The sequence below is a fragment of the Zerene cesonia genome, chromosome 2 (assembly GCF_012273895.1).
Source record: "Zerene cesonia ecotype Mississippi chromosome 2, Zerene_cesonia_1.1, whole genome shotgun sequence".
In the NCBI taxonomy this organism is placed as follows: Eukaryota; Metazoa; Arthropoda; class Insecta; order Lepidoptera; family Pieridae; genus Zerene; species Zerene cesonia.
Window position 1 is genome coordinate 2,471,847 of NC_052103.1, and position 13,576 is coordinate 2,485,422.

General features: G+C 31.9%; 1 protein-coding gene across 1 annotated transcript; it reads right to left on the reverse strand.

Annotated features, from left to right (window-relative positions):
• Positions 1-718: 718 nt before the first annotated feature.
• On the reverse strand, positions 719-8,347 carry LOC119833441 (aldo-keto reductase AKR2E4-like). The gene is made up of 7 exons (XM_038357447.1): positions 8,226-8,347; positions 4,644-4,739; positions 3,758-3,928; positions 3,180-3,296; positions 2,082-2,249; positions 1,500-1,700; positions 719-947 (listed from the first exon to the last, which is right to left on the reverse strand). Exons 1-7 carry the CDS (start codon positions 8,262-8,264, stop codon positions 759-761), a joined length of 981 nt encoding a protein of 326 aa, XP_038213375.1. The 5' UTR covers positions 8,265-8,347; the 3' UTR covers positions 719-758.
• Between the last annotated feature and the right edge of the window lie 5,229 nt (positions 8,348-13,576).

Sequence of the window (13,576 nt, forward strand, 5' to 3'; positions counted from 1 at the left end):
AGTACAGTCGTTTGATTTTCAGCAATGTAGAACTACCTTCTCCATGTCAACATTAGTTTACTGTTAGTTATCCGAGTGAGCATTATGACATTAAAATACTATACGCTAGGTATACTAATTAACTGTTATTTTGATAACAATGTAGTCGTACCTTATATCCTAATCTGCTATAAAAAATGTAAGTTGCATGTTTTTTTATAACTATAGTTAAGCTTATCTGTCAGTTAAAATGAATTGTATGTACGAAAATCCTCAATCTCTCATACTCAAATAGTATCATACAGGCTAACAGTGACATGCCTCGCCCTTAAAGTACTTCCCCGACCCAGTCTTTGTATTTTTAATCAAAATATTAACACAAATAATTGTTTATTCATAGCTGATACCATTATCTTTAGTAGCATTGAAATGACGCACTTTCCTATACATCAAATGCAATTACCTATTATGGAGTCGTTCTTATAGATAGCAACTTTTAATGAATACTTTTTATAACAATTATAAAATATCAAGTATTATATTAAACACAAAGAGGTGACTGACTGATCGGGCTGAAATTTGGCCTGCAAATAGTTTGCAAGTAGTTCTGGATACTTAGAAAGGAATGCAGGAATAATAATTAATAGTGTGAAACTTTTATGTGATTTGCTAGTAGCAAGAAGCATTAATAGTGCAATATCATGTTATCTGTGGTAGAAGGAACTCTTCAAGAAAAAACTTTTTATAAAAAAATTAAATCTTTATTATCTATTCCTTATTCAATATTCTCCGAACGGGTAATAGGGGGATGCCTTCCAGTCAACGGGGTTGATGACCCGAACGTTTTTGTTGAATTTATTTATTGTGTTCACTTCATCTTTGGTCAGGCTAAAGTCAAATATATCGATGTTCTGGGCAATACGCTGTTGGTTCGTAGACTTTGGGATGGGGATAACTCCCCTGTCGATCTGAAAATAGGTGAAATATTAGACAAGAAATTTTATTGTAAATTAAAATCCGACTGCTAACTTTTTGGTTTTATTGTGATGTGATTGTTATTTTTTTTATTTGCATCACAAGCACATATATTAATATGTATAATTTAACTAAATACAATAATAATTAATTATTATTTCAATAACATGTGTTGATGTGTGATATGTGATTTTGTTGTGATTATTACGATGTTTCGTTTTGTCTGAGTCAACTTTATCTAGAATTTGATAAAAACATTAAAAAAAAAACCAACGAATAAGGCAAGTGTCTTTCGCCCGCCTTACCAAGTGGAATTTGTTTTACTTATTCAGTTTAAAAGGTGGCAATCTTTTGATTAAATTTAATATTTACACTAATATTGGTACACGTAAAATATTTATATACTATATGAAAAGATACCATAAATATAATATTTTAACAAATTAAAATAGGCACAGATTATTTTCAAGTATTTGTTCTCTATCTAGAAAGAATATCTAGAGATTGTTAGTGAATTTAGTTTACATCAATAAATAATTAGTTACCAAGTATCGCAGGGCAATTTGCGAAGTAGTCTTTCCATATTTCTGTGCCATTTTAACGAGAGCTGGGTCGTCTGCCCTCGGGGGTGGAGCGTTCTCTGTTTTGCGCGATACAAGAAATCCGAAGGGACTGTAACCCATTGGTACTATGCGCAGACTTTGTAAGTAAGATATTAAATCTTCTTGAGTGAGCGTCGGGTTTACCTGAGGACATGAATTAAATGTTAAGTATTTACATTCAGTGTATAATCAAATGGAATATTTTGAACTAGAATCGACTAGAATTGTAAGAAAATAAGTTGTTTATGGAATACCAACAGTTGCCTTAAATAAAAGCGTTGGTTATTAAGTTACATAGTCAAATAAAGATCATATACAGATAGATAGCGTACTACAAATTTAATTATTATTATTATTATTAAAAGTTAAGTCATTACTTATGATTTAATTTTTTAAGTTCATATGAAAAATAATCGGATATTCTGCTCTGGAGTAATACATTTAAATTAATGACTACATATTTCATATCAAATATTTTCAATATTATAAATAAAATACATTATTTTCTTATCAAATATCTTTTACCTCAATTTCATTAACAGCTGGCCATATCTTGGAATTTTGAACGATCCGGTTAATTTGCGATGCATTGAAATTGGAGACTCCAATGGATCTGGCGAGGCCGAGTTGCTTGGCTTGCTCCATTCCCTTCCAGGTGTCCAAGTAGTCTACATCGTCCAAGGTATCGTCTTCCTTCATGAAACATAACAGTTGTTACTTAGGGCCGGTTTCGCCACTTGTTTTTGTATATCCGATATTTTAATAGCCAATTTGCCATGTTTTGACGATTACCTTTTTATAAATTATTGTCTATGTATCTTTTTATAATAATTATAATTTTGTAAAGTGTTGAAATTGTGAAACCGGCCAATAATTTTGTAATGGGAGTACAAATGATGGATATAAGTAGCATGGCATAACCGGCAAGGATATCCTCAGCTATCCTATAATCCCTGAGATCCGTTGTGTGTGATGACTTTTATATATAAGCTCAATATGAGACTGTCATGTGGACAGCAATTTCCAATCATTTACAAAAAGAATCACACCAAAGACATGAAAATGCCCTGAGTTATAGAGTATCGACACAATAAAGGTAAATTATCCATAGCCTTCATTTTTGGGAACGTCGGATCAAAAGGTTTTAGACTTTAGGCTTTACTTTACAGAATAGGATGGATTTACTGAGAAGCTCACGCGCTATGGAATTGAGACAAATAATGTTAATTGTACAACTAAACGTACATTTGTATAACTCAACAAATGTATCTCTATGGGCAGGAAAGAAATCAATCTTTAAAGCAAAGCAAATCCAAGGCTATTTCCAATAATCCTTGATTTTTTTAGAGCTGCTTATAAGAAGATAAATTAACACCATAAACTAGACATAAAACTCTTTTATTAAATACAATATTAATCCAATTTATATCAACAACTACTGCAATCAGAAGCTACAAGTAGGATAAACAGCCTCTTGGTTGTCTAAGCTTGTCGTCCATCAAACATGCTACAAATGAAATTTCACCAAACGTTTTCATTCGTAATGATGATTGCGTTCAAAGAAATGTAATGAAACCCACTGCGAAGTAATATAGTGATAATGGTTGAATGATAAATACTTACTTTAGTGGAAACGGGAAAGTGAATGAGATATAAATCGACGTAATCTAAGCCAAGTTTCTTGAGAGATTCTCGCAACGCGGGGACCACTTGCTCGGTGCGATGTTTGTCGTTCCAGAGCTGAAATCAGTATTGTTCATACAATATATAGTATAGTATACGGTATTATGGTCGATCATACATTTTAAAACATATGCTTTTTTTTTAATTTACCTTACTATAGAAGATTCCAGAAGAATTCTGTTATCTAATGAAATTCTAGTGTACCATATAAATTGTAAAAGTAACACATTTTGATTTCATAAATATGCTAGGCCTCCCGTGGCTTCGGCCGCGGAGTAAAAGAAAATAAAGACAGATTCAAGGTTGTTACCGCAAGGTTTCCGTTCCGGGGTAAAAACTGTCCCATGTCCTTTCTCAGATACAGTTTGGTAATTATTTCTATCAGTTACATTGACTCAAAAGCGCTTCTAAAGGAAGTCTAGTTAAATAAATTCAAAAGTCAAACTCCAACGTATTGGACTAAAGGTTTGGGTTTGGTACGATTTATTCAGAAGAAACCAAGACAAAAAATCACCTACCTTAGTTGTAATAAAGAGTTCATCTCTAGTCACCAATTTATCAGCAATAGCTTTGGCTATGCCCTCCCCCACTTGTTCTTCATCGAAATATATCGCTGCCGTGTCTATATGCCTGTAGCCAGCCTGGATAGCCCAATACACAGCTTGTCTTACTTGGTCCACGGATTCGGACTGAAAAGAATTTGTTTATTTTCTCTTATCTCTTATCTCTATCAGAGGTATCATTCAGGCAGTTAATAATACGCCATTTGATGAAGAGACTTGTCTGTTAATTAAGCTATTTTGAAGCGACACATATACCATAATTCAGAAATAAAGAAAATATAATTAAATAATTATACCGTGCGTACATGAAGGATTCAATGCAATTTATCAATCACATGTCTAGAAATATCGCTACCTATATTTTTCATACGAAAAATTTTATATGTTCCGTGATTTACAATAAACATTAAAAAAATATCCGGCATTCAAACATTATTATAATTAATATTTGTTCACGCAATACACACTTACGTTATTACTGTGTAAATAAAATAGGGTCAACGACACTAAACCAACTTAGAATAAATTTATCGTTAGCTACATACGAAAAATCACAATATTCTTATCATAATAAAGTCGATTCTTGTATCCGAGAGTAATTTTTTTTTTTTTGACCGGGCAACTGAACTGGGGTTCGCGTAATGGCGATCGACACCATCACGATCACACAAATAAAATAGCCTCTGCAAATGCGTAGTCCGGTTTTAAGAGGTAAAAACCTAATAAGCTATAGAATTAAGGAGACGGAGAAAAGATTGACAAGGAGAATGAGGGAATGTACTAGAAAGGGTGAGGACAAGGAACAGGGCCTCCTTAGTCCTTTTTGGGGTATGTAACTAACCTCCTTTGCTGTACCCCTCCCTGTTCCTAACGCAACCACGGGAATTCTGTGTCCATCATTTAATAGCACGGTGGGCGCTAGCACTGCTGTGGAAATCTGCAAAAAATAAATATATTCATATTGTAAATCTATTTTCACATTATGCATATGTTTCAAAGAAAACTGCTTATTTATGTGAAATCATTAATTACTTCAAACGTCTATCTTTATATATATTCTTGGTTGTAATTACAATTCAGTCATGGAGAAAGCAAATAGCACATATGATTTTTATTTTCAGATTTTATTGACGTCAATGATTGTAAAAGTATTTATAAAGTCGTTTCAGATCCAGAGATTATCCCCTACAACGTAACGAACTAACGAATTCACAAACTCATACCCTTTGTAATATGTATAGAAGAGTACCTAAATCTTACAATTGCGTGTTTAAATAAATATTCACATATCTCATCGTATATATGTGTGCGTTTCGTCTTAATGAAACATTTTTCAATGAATGAACTAAGTATTGTTCTCTTTACATTAACCGACAGATTTTTCCTTGAATTTATGACTACAATGGAATAAATAGGTACAATGTGCGTGATATAAATTCTTTGTTATAAATCATGCGATAAAATGCGTTATACTCTTCTTATATGAATATATGAAGAGTACAACGCATTAATGGTGGAAGGTTAAGCTGAGTTTTAATAAAGTTATAAAAAAAAATAAACCGATATTCGTCATTATACTCGTAGACACAAAGTATAGTTTCATTTTACAAACTATCTCTATAGAGGAAAGAGTTCAATTTTTATTTGTCTGACACCATATTAATTGAATATATAAGTAGTAACTAGTTGAACGATATTGATATTTCTACAACGATTCGATAGGTACATCTTTATCGAGTAGCATGAGCTATATTCTTATGCCTAGTCAACGCAAAGCTGCGACAAGTGCTGGTAATTTATAAAATGCATTTGTCTCTATAAACATACCATTTTAAATAGACAGATACGCATATTTGATTGTTATGATTTTTTAGCATGTAATATATTATTGTGATTCTTAATAAATCGTGCCAGAAGCACTCTTACAATACTTTTTTTTTTTTTTTTTTTTTTTTCTCATAGCGGGCAGCTGAGCTGGTGGTTCGCCTGATGGTAAGCGATCACCACCGCCCATAAACATTCGCAAAGGTAGTACCTCTGTGAATGCGCTGCCCGCTTTTGTGGGGTAAGGGAAAAGGAAAGGATTAACGACTGGAAACAAGGAATGGACTAGGACGGGTGAGGAAAAGGAAACGGGCCTCCGAACATATACAAACTACTTCCGTGACCCAATAAAAACCATTGTATATTGTTTCATAATCGCGTAACTACATTAGCTAGGTAATATTCTTATTGGAATTGTATTGTATTATCTGTGGTTATATTTAATTGTCAATCAGTGCAATATTTAAGGAAACAATCCATTCCTCATACCTAGTTAGTATTATGTTATCTGTGCTCATACATAAAAAAAATATATTCACATAAAACAGATCCATTTCTCATACACAAAAAACTAAGTATACCCACAATATACATATTACTATTGTTGGTATACGTATCATGAAAAAATCTCAGCATCAAAAAAAGAACCTAAATAGAAATATTGAAGATTCATCTCTAACACTAACCAAGGTACAATAAAGCTCATTAGCAAGCAAACAAGTTTGCCTTTCGCATCGACTTTGAATATTATTCGCAAATGTCATTGCCGCTGGCACTAATAAATTATATTCGATTCTTCGAAGTATAAGACATAAAAAGAAATTGTATTTCTAACGAAGAAAACATTTTGTACCATTTCCACTGGCTCATAACTATGAGCCAGTGGAAATGGTACTTGTAAACTTACAAGTCAAAAAATCACTTAAAAACAATAAATAAGATTCGTGAGCCGAATTCAAAAGACTACATCATTAAAACCCTATGTCTATTACTAGCTTTTGCCGCGTTAATTTAGACTAGTTTAATAGATGTTATTATATATAATCCTTCCTCTTGAATCACTCTATCTCTTAAAAAACCCCATCAAAATCCATTACGTATTTTAAAGATTTAAGCTTTCTCTGTCCCTATGTCCCTATATATGATGACATAGGGACAGAGAAAGAGACTTTGTTTTATAGTATGTAGTGATGAAACGTAGGTTCAATTTTAACCCCACGATCCATTATCGGATATATAACATAAACTTCTATTGACTAATAAACACATATCAATATATTTATGACCAAGCAATTTTTTTATTTCAATGTAAGTTTAAAATAGCAAATACCATCAAAAATATACGTAACATATTTATGGTGAAAAATCTTTTGAAACAAAGCGAAACGATGAATAAATATCACCCCCAAATATGCTAAGTCTACTCAAAGAAAAATACAACTCTGTATTGTTGCAGATAAATCTAGTTTATCTGTTATACGTGTTTACGAAGCATACAGTCAATGACTTGCATACGAACTATTTTCCCATACAAAGATCAGTAAATTTATGCTTGTGCAATTTTTTTTTTTTTTTTTTTTTTTTTTTATGATACAGTCGGCAATGGAGCTGGTGGGACGCCTGATGGTAAGCGCTACCACCGCCCATGAACATTTGGAGAGGCATAAGGTCCATTGCAGACCTTACGCCTCTACAAATGTATTGCCGACTTTTCGGGAAGGGATTAAGAAAGGATTGGCGATAGGAATAAAGGAAAGGACTGGGAAGGGTAAGGAAAAGGATATGGGCCTCCGGCTCCCCCACTCACCGAACGAAACACAGCAGAATGCTATTTCACGCCGGTCTTCTGTGGGGGTGTGGTACTTCCCCGGTGCGAGCTGGCCCAATTCGTGCCGAAGCGTGCTCGACTACCACATACGAAATTCACTCGTTGCCACGATTGACCTCAATAAAAGCGTCCCTAATATAATTCTGCCTTATGTTTACTTTTTGTATTAGCCTCTAAATAAATAAAGACACAAATTTCTGAATATAACATTGACGTTCAGAAAAAAGATAAATTATTTCATTTTTTTTACTTTTAACAGCCCCATTAAACAGCTTGATTTCGTTTTTTTGTAATTATAGTTTTGTTGTAATTATTGCATAATCGCCAATTCCGGGACTATCAGTGAACAGAAATCATTAAAAATTTGATTTAGTTCTGATACCACAAATTATCAAATCTAAAACCTCCTCTTTCCATCATTTGTTTTGTTAATTATCTGATAATAAACTGTACATCTTTGTCGTAAAAACTCATTTGAATGAATAAGTATATGACAAACATTTCCTATTTTTTTGTAGAGGAGCAAATAAAGTTTATAAAAAAATTATCAATCGATTATGTAGGAACCACATAATTACGAAAAACTCATTATAAATTTCACCGTTATTGCTAAAGAATTCTCTTCCACACTCATCGAAGTTACGGTACATTTTCTTAAACCAGTTTAAAATTAATTGCATACAACATACCCTTCCTACGACACAATATTTAAAGGTTTAAAATAAAATATAACAGCACCAAAAAGATAAAGAGAAATAACTCAGAACTTACGTGAAACAATAACACAAAAGCTGCCAAAGTAGGATACATCTCGATAGATCTAACGTTCTGTCCCTACTGACCACGAACTAGCGTATATCTGGTATATAACGAGTTAGGCAAGTCCAAGGACGGTATATTGTTTACTATATAGAGATTATTAAACTCAGTTTGTTTACATTCGTGAAAAAACGCTGAACATGGAGCGGTTTTTAATTCAACCCGGACAACGGTTCCATTTAAAAGACCAAGAACATTATATTTTTAAACGGTGTTCCTAAAGTGAAGGAATTTCTATTTGATTTTTTTGTTTGTCATAAATAAAAAAAAAAAACAGACAGCTTTGCTACCGACCATACTGAGTTGCACCAAACATCTGTATAAAAAGCTCAAAACATGTTTTTAAATGGGGTGCCTAATGCGAAGAAGATACTATTTGACTTTTTTATCAACACTAATATTACACAGTTTTGTATTTTTGTATGTTTGTAACGTTTTCGCGCAAAAACTGCTGGATCAATTTACATTCGAAACGGAACATTTCAAAAATATATTATTTGTTCTTAAATTGTAGAAGATTATTATCAGTTCAATGTTATCATGTTTAAAATAAATTTAAACTTAATATGCAACGGCAATTTAATATTGCTTGTCTTTGTAACTTTAATTAGTTTTTTTTAATAATGATACGTCTATGTTATTACTTTTTAACTTTATACAAATTTAAGTTTTTATTTCATTTCTGTAATTCTTACAATCTTTTTCTTGCATTTTATTTTCGAACGTTGTACATAAAGCAATACATATAAATATTTTGCTTTGAAATAATATATCTTACTATATTGCAATATATTTGATATATGCATAACCTATTATTTTACGAGTATATTGGTTTTTGGTAAATCTCGATACATTTTTGACAAAATTTGAATTCATCAATGCATAAAGCAGAAAATTAATTCGAAGTATCTAAACAAGGGGAAAACCATATAAACAGTAGATTAAAACCCAGTCAATTAACAATTTTATAAAGGTCAAATAGGTATGCGATTATTAAAGATGATAAATTATTTTTATATTAATAAGGTTATTTACCTTGTCCAAAAGTATAAAACGTTTGTAGTTAGTAGATAAAGACAATTAGGACGTGATAAGTATACCTTAATTACATAACATCTACCTGGTATCCTGGTGGTAGACTACAATTATACAATATTACATCGGTATCTTTCAATTAAAATAGCGAGACAGACATTTATAAATTAATATTTATACATTATTAATAAGTGCATGCACAAATATTATTGAATTAATCTAGCTAAATCAAATTAATATGTAGTATATACTTATTGAAGAACTTATAATAAAAGTATATTCAAATAATATCGTCATTGTCTTATTTACACACAAAATCATAAAAGATTTAAGAATGATAGAGTAGATGCAGTGACGTGATTTCTATATTTATTCAAAAATTACCACGACAACCCGGCTTCGTTTTGACCCAGATTTAGATAACTTTCACCTATGTACCCGATACCAAATTGAGTATTCAATAATTCAATCGACTTTTCCCGCCAAATACGATGTCACATAACAATATACAGATAATTACAATATTTAATTGCAAAGCCAGTTGCGTTTTTATATTCAAATTATTTTATTATATGGCCTTGTTGTGCACAGTTAAAATAATGAGAATCTTCCGCAATACGTATGCAAATTCATGGACATTAAGCAAAGATTTTACTGAAGGAAAAAATATTTATACTGAAATTAAAGTATGTAAAAATGAATTTATAAAATTTGCAAACATTGATAGTATCCTATGGCAAATATTTAAAATACTGACAGTATTTAGCCTCTCTTCTTTTATTCCCTATCTGTGGTATATTTATTATCGTTAATCTAAAATGTATATTATATATATTTGTTTTTTGTCTTAGCTACGATAAAATGCAGAGGAAACAATTAGCGTATTATTTTCACAAGGAACTTTTAATTAAATATATAAGAGGTATTTAAGTAAATTCCATATAGAAACACATTGTTAATTTTAATTGTATATTTTATAATTCCCTGATAAAGTGAAACATATAGAGCAATAATTTAGTTAAAATGAAACTTAAAACTCTTATGTAAGTATCATAGCATATTCGATATAAATAAATAAATAGTTACCAGTGTAGTATGTCTAATAAAAAGTGGGCTAAGCTAAGCGAATCGACGCACGTAGTCAAGACCTACAAACAATGTAGCAAGATCAAGGTTGCAAGTTAATGACTGGTGACATTCGAAATGGCATTTTCCCCAGAAATGTGAATACAATACTAGAGTGTGTACTAGATATTAAATCTAACCTTAATCGTGTCATCTCGGCTTGCAGTGATAGCAGAAGAAACGTTTATATAATATGTCGAAAAAACAAAAAGGCATCTAACATAATTAAGAGGTTTCTTGAGTTTGACCGTTGTAGCGTAATCACATGAACGATTTAAAAAATTATTTTGCCAATAAAAAGTCACGTTATCTGTGAGTTCCATAGAATACTTTCGTTGTTCCCGGGTCAACCCGTGGAGCCGGGATGAGCGGCTAGTGTGATCTGGTTGTTACCGTACTTGGTATTCGTCTGTTAATTATTAATAAATATTATCTTATGACCACACATTTTCAGAAACATCATTATGAAATTAAGGAAAGTTTTAATGGTCAGCGATTTTAAAACAAAATGTTTATAATCTGATCGGTTATATGTTTGTTACCTTATCTCTAGAAACATATAATCTAGTATAGTATTATGTTATCTGTGATATAAATTTATTTCCTTTGCATAGTAGCCAATTCTAATCCCATCTGGATTAGAAAATGGAAATATGGAAATAGTAGAAACAAGGGACACAGACAATGCTGGGGGTCTTAAAAAAAGTATGTTTATATCAGCCCAACAGTCAATAAACCTGCTTATTTAAATCAGTTCAGATATTTTAAAAGTTCTTCCATCTTATACTATCTTATCTATAAGTAGAAGTTAGCATATGCAGCTTATGAAAGATCATGCGATTCGATTTCACGGCTCTGACCAAGTAACTGTAAAAATCGTTATGCTATCAGCGTAGCACGTTAGGACAGTTATCCATATACATATTGGTGTGACACACAATTAAGGCGACAGCTCCCTGCTACCACACTGCTACACGCAATGCGATCTTCATTCACTCGTGCGCCAACATTCCGTTAGCCTGGTGACTTCGCGCCTTCACTTTCTGACCATTATGCAGTGAGACCTCTGCCTGTTAATAAAAAAAACATTGGCGGGAATTACAAAAATGGAACGGTGTAACAGATTATTTATTTTAATCGTTATTAATTGTCTTTGCATTGTATTATGCGAGTCGAAGACAAGAAAAATGGACTATCCAACTGAAAAGCAGCTAGTTTTGCAAAGGAAGGAAACTACTCCTGTTGATTTTACAAGATTATTAGTGATGAGGGTTGTTTATGGTATGGCAAAAGTTCTCGGTTTCGAGGAACCAGTGAGTGGTATTTTAAATGGTGCGTTTGTTCCCCCTGGAGCTGATGACGATGATGACTTTGATGATGACGACGATGACGGCTTATTTGACGATTATTAACAGTGTCTTACATATATTCGAGGATTGATGAGCTTGGTATGTATAAAGTAAATTATTGTAGTTATAGTTAACTATTTATTTCAAAACGTAATCTACACCAAATGAATTAATGCATTTATATTTATATTATGTTTAAGTGCTGCTCTATACCATTGTAGTCAATGTTTTATTATAAAATTTTTACTTGAATTTATTTATATAATGTCACTATTTTTCTATGCGGCGTGAGTTGTATTTTAAACTTTTATGATGATAAACTGTAATGTATATAATACTTATGAGAAATGATTGTTCAAAAATTTTTAATTAAACTTAGCTACTTATAAATCTTAGCGCTTAATTTCTAGACTGTGTACCTGGTAGTATTTATTGCAATTGTAAATTTTGAATGTTGTTAATGATACTGTTATTGTTATATGTGTCTTTAGTTGTATAGTTATTTATTATGTGTAAATGAAAATGTTATATTTCCTCAAACTTTAGTTTTAATATATCGAATGATGAATTACTTATAACCTACTTCTCAAACTCAGATAGACTTATTACCTAATTCTAAAAATTAGGACAATCCTTCGGAATTGTATAGCATAAAATTCTAATTTTGATAATTGTCACTATATACAGCAATAATTTGCAAATGTAATCCATTAAAAAATAAAATTAACATTTTACTATTTACCATTTAAAAAGAGATTATTATTGAAATGTTTTCTAAACGTAGATCTTTTAAAACGGACATTAGAAATCGTCCCATATAGTATGTTAATTATAGGACGTATGCTTATTCTCAAGATAGGTAATTCTGGTTAGTTAGTTAGTTAGGCAAGTACTCAATTAGTAACAAAGTTAACATTACGACGTGGTTAACACCTAATCGCGTGGCTTCATATGCGACAGTGAAAGCACGCGTGGCTATTTACTAGCGCCAATTTGACATAAATCAACCGGAACGCATTCTTCACGAGCAAATTGATTCTTTGTTGTGTTGTTTTTGAATCAATTCAAATGCCTTTCCGTTAGGTATATACATTTTTCACATGGGTTAAAAATGCAGGGTAAAATTTTTATCTTGCCAATAGAAATAAAAACAAAATTTAAACCACTTTCTTAAAGAACAAAACTACCAAACTCTAGTGAAAATCGGTGTTTCATAATAGTACTATTTTAGGTACCTACCCAACCGAGTACCGGCTTTTGATGAGAGACGATTGTAGACGTTTTGCCCGCGGCTTCACATTCGCTAAATTCCGATTAGTTAATGTTATATGCTATCGTCACACTAATATAATAAATCTGAAAGTTTGTTTGTTTGATATTTGTCCGTCAATCACGATGAAACTACTGAACGGATTTGATGAAATTTTGTATACAGACAGGGGTATAAGCTGACTTGGGTGATAGGATCATTTTTATCCCTGATTAAATGCTCCCTTAGTTTAAAACAGGAATCTTGATATCCGGGCGGAGCCGGGACGAGCGTCTTGTACACAATATAAACCTCGCTCTTGGATCACTCTATCTATTAAAAAAAACATTAATATCCGAGATCGTAAGCATAAATACATACATAGGGACAGATGCAGGATGCGACTTTGGTTTATACTATGGAGTGATTCCACTAAATTTTTATTTCAATACAAAAATTTTAATGTAATAAAAACCTCACATTTCAACAATCCCATTCATATGTAATTTTTTATTTGGGATTTAATGGGACAAAAATACACTTTT